Consider the following 8,756-nt stretch of genomic DNA (forward strand, 5'->3'; position numbering starts at 1 on the left):
CTAACTGCCCAAAGCTGGGAAGTAGAGGGGAGAAAGTAGTCAGAAGAGGTTAGATTTGGAACTCGTGTAATTTGTCTGAGAAGGGCCAGCCAGTAGGCAGGAGGTGGTAGGGGCAGGTGGAGGAGGGCCAGTAGGCAGGAGGTGGTAGGGGCAGGTGGAGAAGGGCCAGTAGGCAGGAGGTGGTAGGGGCAGGTGGAGAAGGGCCAGTAGGCAGGAGGTGGTAGGGGCAGGTGGAGGAGGGCCAGTAGGCAGGAGGTGGTAGGGGCAGGTGGAGGAGGGCCAGGTTGTTAGGTAGAACCTGCTCTGCTCTCTCCTGCTGGCACTGTCTTCTCCAGAATGGAAAGGAAGCAATGTCTACCTACCACCAGAGGTCAGTATTTTGACTCTGAGTGTGTGTGTGTGTGTGTGTGTGTGTGTGTGTGTGTGTGTGTGTGTGTGTGTGTGTGTGTGTACTGGGACTTGAACTCAGGGTCTTGTGCTTTTTCTGTACAAGGCTGGTGTTTTGCCATTTGAGCCCTGTCTCTACTTCTGCCTTTTTATTTCTGGGTCCTGTTGTGGGGCCTGATCTCTGGGCCTGGGCGCTGTCCCTCAGCTCTTCAGCTCAAGGCTAGTGCTCTACCACTTGAGCCACAGCGCCACTTCCAGCTTTTTTTTTTCTGCTTATGTGGTGCTGAGGAATTGAACCCAGGGCTTCAAGCATGCAAGGCAAGCGCTCTACCACTGAGCCACCTTCCCAGCCTTGCCTTTTTTTTTTTGGTCAGTCGTGGGGCTTGAACTCTGGGCCTGGGCGCTGTCCCTCAGCTCTTTAGCTCAAGGCCAGCACTCTACCACTTGAGCCACAGTGCCACTTCCAGTTTTCTGGTGGTTAATTGGAGATAAGAATCTCATGGACTTTCTGGCCTGGGCTGGCTTTGAACTCAGCCTCCTGAGTAGCTAGGATTACAAACATGAGCCAATACTGCCTAGCTTCTCTTTGTTGTTGTTGTTGTTGTCAGTCTGGAGCCTTGAACTCAGCCTAGGCTCTGTCCCTAAGCTTCTTTTGCTCAATGCTAGCACTCTGCCACTTGAGCCACAGCACCACTTCCAGCTTTTTTTTTTTTTAAATAATATATTGGAGATAAGAGTCTCGGATTTCTTGCCTGGGCTGGCATCAAACAGTGACCCTCAGATCTGAGCTTCCTGAGTAGCTAGGACTATAGGTATGAGCCACCAGTGCCTGGCTTCTACTTCTGGCTTTTTGCTGGTTAAAGTTAAAACTCTTATAGATTTTCCTGCCTGGGCTGGCTTTGAACTTCCATCCTCAGATCTCAGCTTCTTGAGTAGCTAGGATTGCAGGTGTTTTACAGTAAAAAAAAAAAAACCTGGCTGTTTTTACTTTTTAAAAAACCAGGAATCGTCTATGTGGCTTGGACAAAAGAAGAGTAGGAAAGCCCAAAGTGTGGGATTGAGCCCCAAAATGCTCTCCCTGGGGTTGGATGGACTCTGATTTGTTAGGAAAAAGCAAGATGTAGAGCCTCACCTTTGGAGAAAGGTCTCCTGTTCACTGATAGGCTTTTACAAGTCAATGACGTCTCTTCTGGGGGTAGAGGTGGCTGCACCGCCAAGTCTGGTAGAAAATGCTCCTCAACGGGCATTGGCTGCCCCTCTGAGGGCCAGAGCTCTATCTCTATGGATGCTCATTCATCGATGACTATCTAAAATCTGGCATCTGGGTCTCTGCCGGTGATGTGTGGGGCATTTTAGGAAGTGGCTCTTTCTTCCTTTGGGGGTTGAGATCCTTTTGCTGGATGTTTCGCCAGCTCTTCTGCCAGTGTGCAGAATGATGATGACCTCTCCAAAGTCTCCTATCAGCAAAGGCCTGGCAGGAATGCAATGACTGGGTGGCAAAGAGCTGAGACGGGTCCTTAGAAGGTGATCGCTGGCTTGCCTGGAATGACAATGTCTTATCCTGGAAAGACCGAGATAGTCTGCTCACAGTGGTAGACCATCGTGTGGTGACAGTGGGTTGGGTTTCTGAGGGAAGAGTAGACTGTCTTCCTACAATTAATGACAAGCTCCTGACTGAAGACGGCATGGAAGTTGCCTTTCCCTGACACTGATGAATCTTCTTCACCACGAAAGATGTCTTCCTAGTGTTCCTGTGTGGCTGCTGTTCTTCATCAGATGGGACCGGGGAATCTCTGTGGAGCTTGGGAGACTTCTTCAGGATCGCACCCCGCGTGATGAGGTCTGCGTAGCCCTCACGGTGGGAGAAGGCGTAGCTGGAACGCCGAGTGGGAGCCGCCCGGCGCAAATGAAGCATGCGTTCCACGGTGAAGATTTCATCCTTCAGGGCTTCCTCTTCCTGAAAGCACAGCGGGACACGGGCATCAGACTCCAGCGTGACTCTAGTCACTGGCCTCCAAGTTAGGAACCTCCAGAGCCCTCGGGGACTGGCCACCTGCTTCTGGTTTCAAGGTGAGTCAACTAGAATCTGCCCTGAAATTTGACTTGGATCTGCCAGAGTCCTTCCCTGGGACTTCACTCTAGAATAGCCCATCCGCATTCTCACCTGGGACTGAACTCTTGAGCAGCCAATCAGAATCTTTCCCAGAGCGAATTATTTTTTTTGGGGGGGGTGAATTATGTTTTTGTTACACGTGTATTTTTTTTTTTTGGTCAGTCAGGACCTGGGTACTGTCCCTGAGCTTTTTCACTTTACCACTTTGAGCCACAGAACCACTTCTGGTTTTCTGGTGGTTAAAGAGATATGAGTCACACAGACTTTCCTGCCTGTGCTAGCTTCGAACTGTAATCCTCAGATCTCAGCCTCCAGTGTAGCTAGGATTACAAGCATGAGCCACGGGCACCTGACTAGTATTTCTTTTTCTTTCTTCCTTCCTTCCTTCCTTCCTTTCTCTCTCTCTCTCTCTCTCTCTCTCTCTTTCTTTTCTTTCCTTTTATTTCCTTTTCTTTTTCTTTTTTCTTTGCCAGTCCTGGGACTTGAACTCAGGCCATGGGCACTGCCCTTAACCCTCTTTTGCTCAAGGCTAGCACTCTACCACTTGGCTTTTTCTGTGTATGTGGTACTGAGCAATCAAACCCAGGGTTTCATGCATGCTAGGCAAGCACTCTGCCACTAAGTGCATTCTAAGCCAGTACTTTCTTTGTTCACTGTGATAAAACCCACATGATGTCTAGACACAGTGGTCCCTCAATCTATTCGGAGACCACACTGGATGCTCACTTCTCCACTTGTGGTTGCTTAGGATTTTTATTTTTTTTTATTTATTTTTTTGTCAATCCTGGGGCTTGGACTTTGGGCCTGGGCACTGTCCCTAAGCTTCTTTTGCTCAAGGCTAACACTCTACCACTTGAGCCACAGCGCCACTACTGGCTTTTTCTGTGTATGTGGTACTGAAGAATCGAACCCAGGGCTTCATGCATGTAAGGCAAGCACTCTACCACTAAGACACATTCCCAACCCCTGCTTAGGATATTTCTATGTGCTCCCAAATGCCCCCCTTTCCCTAGAGCATTTCAAGGTTGGTTCAGTCACTTAAACCCTATAATACTTGGGGAACTAATGCCAGCCAGTGCATGCAGGTTGGCTCTCCTATACCAGGATGTGTGGTCTTCCTTTAGGGAGCGTACCCCTCTGGGAGCACAGGGAACACATGGGGTTCCATGTCCACCCCTCTCATAGGGAGAGCAAGGAGGAGCTGATGGGGTCCCAGGAGGCTCAAGGCACTCCAGCCATGCTTCACCTTGGGGCGCAGCTCCCTGAAATGCTGGTGGATGACGCGGAAGGCCAGGATGGGTAATGTGGTCGTGGCCATGTTCAGCAGGATCACCAGCAGATTGGACGGCTGGGTCAGCACAGTGTAGTCAGCATCTGAGAAGAGGATGAGGAACATAACAGAGACCTTGCTTCCTTCCTTCCCCCCCCCCATGTCTCCAGACCACCACCAAACAGCATCCCCTTCCTCAGGACTTGCTAGGTGACTGTGAGCCACCTGCATGGCTTTTGCTTTTTGCTTTTAATTCTTGCTTTGTTTTTTGTTTCGATGGTTATGGGGCTCGAAATCAGGGTTTAGGTGCTGCCTTGAGCTCTTTTGTTCAGGCTAGTTCTTCACCACGTTGAGCCACAGCTCCATTTCTGATTTTTTTTTTTTTTTGTCAATCGTGGGGCTTGAACTCTGGTCCTGAGTGCTGTCCCTCAGCTCTTCAGCTCAAGGTGAGCACTCTACCACTTGAGCTACAGCACCACTTCTGGTTTTCTGGTGGTTGGTTGGAGATATGAGTTTCACAGACTTTCCTGCCCAGGCTGGCTTTGAACCGAGATCCTCAGATCTCAGCCTCCTGAGTAGCTAGGATTACAGGCATGAGCCACCAGCGCCAGCTTCTTTCTTTCTTTCTTTCCATTCCTGGGGCTTGAACTCAGGGCCTAGGTATTGTGCCTGCACTTTTTGTTTGGTTGGTCGTGGGGCCTGAACTCTGGGCCTGGACGCTGTCTTTCAGTTCTTCAGCTCAAGGCAAGGTCTCTACCACTTGAGCCACAGTGCCACTTCTGGCTTTTTCTGCTTATGTGGTACTGAGGAATCAAACCCAGGACCTCGTGCATGAGAGGCAAGCACTCTACCACTGAGCCACCTTCCCAGCCTCTGTCCCTGAGCTTTTTAGCACAAGGCTAGTGCTCTATCACTTGAGCCACGACTCTACTTCTGGTTTTTTGTTATTTAATTGGAGTATCACAGACTTTCCTGCCTGAGCTAGCTTTGAACCACTATCCTTTAGATCTTAGCCTCCTGAATTGCTAGGATTATAGACATGAACCACCAAAGTCCAGGCTTTGCATATGGCTGTTTTGGGGTCCCTGGAGGCCACCCCCCCACCTTTCCCTGCCTCTCCCCACGCCCTGTCCCTACTGATGTGTCAGGGATGCCTGTGTTGCCTGTGTCAAGATCTCCCGGTGGGGCTCACAGAGAAATGGGAACGTTGATGGAGAGATCCTGAACAGCCACAAGCTCTGGGTGAAAAATGTCATAATTGCGTAGAAGCCAAGGCTGAGGAAAACAGCCAGGACACACAGAACGCTCCAGTATTTGATGACCAGGATGGCCTAGACAGGAAAGGGGGAAAGGAACAGCCAGGGTTGGAGGATTATCTGGGTCAGGACATCGAGTTCTAGGGTCCGGGAAGGTCACCTGGGTGGCCTCCATGGCCCCTGGACATGGGGAGATGAGGTGGTGGCCCTGCCTACCTCCATGATAACGGACAGCAAGCCTGAGACGGCCACTGTCACCGCGAAGGACTGGTAGTCGCCAAGGCTGGCAGGCCCTGCTGTGTCTCGGCTGATCCACAGTGTCATGAAGAAGTTGATCAGGGAGGTGGCCGTGCCATGGGCAATGGCTTGGAAGAAGATCCGGTAGTTGAAAAGTGCCTCTCTCTGGCCAGCCATATACAGCCGGGGCATGTCCAGGCTCTGCTCAGCACTCACATCCTAGGAAAGAGTCAGCAGGCTCTTGGGACAGGACAGGGAATGGGAGGGACCCCTGAAGGGATCTGGCCACCTCTGTAGCACAAAGTGGCATGAGCTGCAGTGAATTAAATCAAAGATGTTGCCAAGAGGCGATGGCTCACATTTGTAACCCCAGCTACTCAGGAGGCTGACATCTGAGGACTGCAGTTCAAAGTCAGCCCAGGAAGCAATGTTCATGATACTCTTATCTCCAATCTACCCCCCAAAAAAGTTAGACGTTGATCTGTGGCTCAAGTGGTAAAGCACCAGCCTTGAGCACAAAAGGACAGTGCCCAGGCCTTGAGTTCAAGCCCCAGGACTAGCACCAAAAACAAAGTTCTGATTTAAGCTGGGTACTGGTAGCTCACACCTGTAATCCTACCAACTCAAGAGGCTGAGATCTGAAGATGGCAGTTCAAAGCCAGCCCGGGCAGGAAAGTCCCCATGAGACTCTTATCTCCAATTAAACACCAAAAAACCGGAAGTGGTGCTGTGGCTCAAGTGGTAGAGCAATCGCCTTGAGCTGAAGAGCTGAGGGAAGGTGCCCAGGCCCAGAGTTCAAGCCCCACAACTGACCCCCCCCCAAAAAAAAGTTCTGGTTTTTCTCACCAGGCTGGCTTTGAAGCTGGATCCTCAGATCTCAGCCTCTTGAGTAGCTAGGATTACGGGTATGAGCCACCAGCACCCAGCTTATGATAGTTCCTCTGACACCCCATCTGAGGCAGAGCTCAGTGAGCGCAGATACCAAGTAAGGGCACAGAGATTGTTCCTGGGCCAGGCTTCCCTGCACCCCATACCCGCCATGGCGGAAGCCAGACCTCACCCCTGCTCACCTTCTCAAAAAGCCCAATGTAGAAGACCAGGAGGATGGTGTAGAGCAGGTTGAAGAGAGCCAGGAACCAGCCTTCGTACAGGGGCTGTGCACAGAGTCAGGACATAAAGATGGCCAGAGGCTTGAAGGCCAGGGGCCCAGGGACCCTGCCCAGCTGGCCACCAGCTGGAGGGAGGAGTCCCAGAAGGTCTAGGAGTTGCTGTAATGACCAGGGCTAAGCTAAGTCCATGCTGGGCTAAGTGTTGCTGATAAGGGCTAGAAGAGGATAAGCAGGAGACAGAAGAGAACTCTAAGCTTTTGAGAAAATGCATCCTCTAACTGGACAGTAAGTGGATGACTGGATCAAGAACAGCATGTAGGCTGGCACCATGGCTCACGCCTGTCATCTAGCTACTCAGGAAACTGAGCTCTGAGGATCAAGATGCAAAGCCAGCCCGGGCAGGAAAATCTGAGAGACTCTTGTCTCCAATTAACCACCCAGAAACCAGAAAACTGAAGTGGCAAAGTGGTAGAGCACTAGACTTGAGTGAAAAAGCTCAGGGACAGCGCTCAGGACAATGCTCTGAATTCAAGGCACCAGAAATAAAAACAAAAAAGGAGAATGTGCTTCCAAGTCTTTCCAGCGTCTCATTAGCCTAGATTTAGGGAACTTCTGATGAGTTGAGAGCTAGGAGAGACTGGCAGCTGGCTCAGCTTTCCTCCAGAATGTTTTTTGTTGTTGTTGCTATTGTTGCTCAGGGCTTTTGCGTGTGCACCGGTACTGGAGCTTGAATTCAGGGCCTCAAGCTTTCCTTTGGCTTTTTTTGCTCAAAGCTGGCCCTCTGCCACTTGAGTCACAGCTTCACTTCTGGCTTTTGGTTAGTTAGAGATAAAAAATCTCATGGATTTTCCTGCCCAGGCAGGTTTGAACCACGATCCTCAGAGCTCAGTCTCCTGAGTAGCTAGGATTACAGGTGTGAGCCCCCAGCGCCCCACTCCTGCAGAATCTGAATTCACTTCAGCTGAGTGTTTCAACCCCAAACCATTTTACGTGCCTTCGAAGCGATAGGTAAAAGGCTAAGGGGAAGAGAAGAAGCCATGAGGAGCCAGCAAGGTAAGGGCTGAGCAAGCTGTGTGCTGGAGACACTCATAGGTTCTAACATGCTCAGTGAGAGGTGGTATTTGAAGGTAGAGATAGGCAAGTGACACACAGTTTTAGAGAATACTGATAAATATAGAGGGTAAATGGATAAGATAGGGGCAATAGATAAATATTCTGTTGCAGGGGCTGGGAAGGTGGCTCAGTGGTAGAGTGCTTGCCATGCATGCATGAGGCCTTGGGTTTGATTCCTCAGCACTACATAAGCAGAAAAAAACAGAAGTGGTGCTGTGGTTCAAGTGGTAGAGTGCTAGTCTTGAGGTAAAGAGCTGAGGGACAGCACCCAGGCCCAGAGCTCAGGCCCCACAACCAACAACAACAACAACAAAAAGATTCTGTTGCAGAAGGTAGGCGATAAAGATAGGTAAGCTATGTGTCACTGGCTCACACCTGTAATCCTTGCTGTCAGGAGGCTGAGATACATAGAGTTATAGTCCAAAGTCAGACCACGGAGGAAAAACTCCTAAGACTTCATCTCCAAAATAATCAGCAAAAATTTGGAGCTTGAAGGGGAGGGGGGAGGCTGGGAAGGGATGTGAAGGGTAAACAAAGGAGGAGGCTGCAATGCTTGATAAGAAATGTACGCATTATCCTGCCCATGTAATTGTAACCCCTCTGTACAGTATGTTCACAAGTGACAGAGCACCAGTCAAGCAGGCAAGCTGAGCAAGCATGAGGCCCTAAGTTCAAATGCAGGTACTAGCTAACTATATAGAATAGATAAGTTAAAATAAAAATATATAAATCCGGACTGGGAATGTGGCTTAGTAGTAGAGAGCTTATCTAGCATGCATGAATTCCTGGGTTTGATTCCTCAGTACCACATACACAGAAAAAGTTGGAAGTGGTTCTGTGGCTCAAATGGTAGAGTGCTAGCCTTGAGCAAAAGAAGCTCAGGGATAGCACCCAGGCCCTGAGTTCAAGCCCCAAGACTGGAATATATAAGGCCATGCATGGTGGCTCCTACTGATAATCCCAGCTAGCTGGTGGGCAGGGATTTTAAGAGTCACAGTGCAATGCCAGCTCAAGCAGAAAGTTAGATAGTAACACTCCAACAGGGGTGTATGCACCTTTAATCTCAGCTACAGGAGAGACATAGATAAGAGGATCTTGGGGGGCGGGGTGGGAGGAGGATGGGATGGGAAAGGGAAACAAAGGAGGAGGCAACAATGCTTGATAAGAAATGTACTCAGCCGGGCGCTGGTGGCTCACACCTGTAATCCTAGCTACTCAGGAGGCTGAGATCTGAGGATCGCGGTTCAAAGCCAGCCTGGGCAGGAGAGACC

At 50.1% G+C, this 8,756-nt stretch overlaps 1 protein-coding gene across 1 annotated transcript in view; it reads right to left on the reverse strand.

The window, feature by feature from the left end:
* Atp8b3 (ATPase, aminophospholipid transporter, class I, type 8B, member 3) overlaps positions 1-8,756 on the reverse strand; it is a 27,973-nt gene continuing 19,217 nt past the window's right edge. The window contains exons 24-29 of the mRNA XM_013022700.1: positions 6,334-6,417; positions 5,243-5,482; positions 4,963-5,101; positions 3,747-3,874; positions 2,095-2,344; positions 1-14 (exon numbers count right to left, since the gene is read on the reverse strand). Of these exons, the coding sequence (XP_012878154.1) occupies positions 1-14; positions 2,095-2,344; positions 3,747-3,874; positions 4,963-5,101; positions 5,243-5,482; positions 6,334-6,417 (855 nt within the window). The remainder of the gene's footprint in view (positions 15-2,094; positions 2,345-3,746; positions 3,875-4,962; positions 5,102-5,242; positions 5,483-6,333; positions 6,418-8,756) is intronic.

This window comes from Dipodomys ordii, unplaced genomic scaffold (assembly GCF_000151885.1).
Source record: "Dipodomys ordii isolate 6190 unplaced genomic scaffold, Dord_2.0 Scaffold64, whole genome shotgun sequence".
In the NCBI taxonomy this organism is placed as follows: Eukaryota; Metazoa; Chordata; class Mammalia; order Rodentia; family Heteromyidae; genus Dipodomys; species Dipodomys ordii.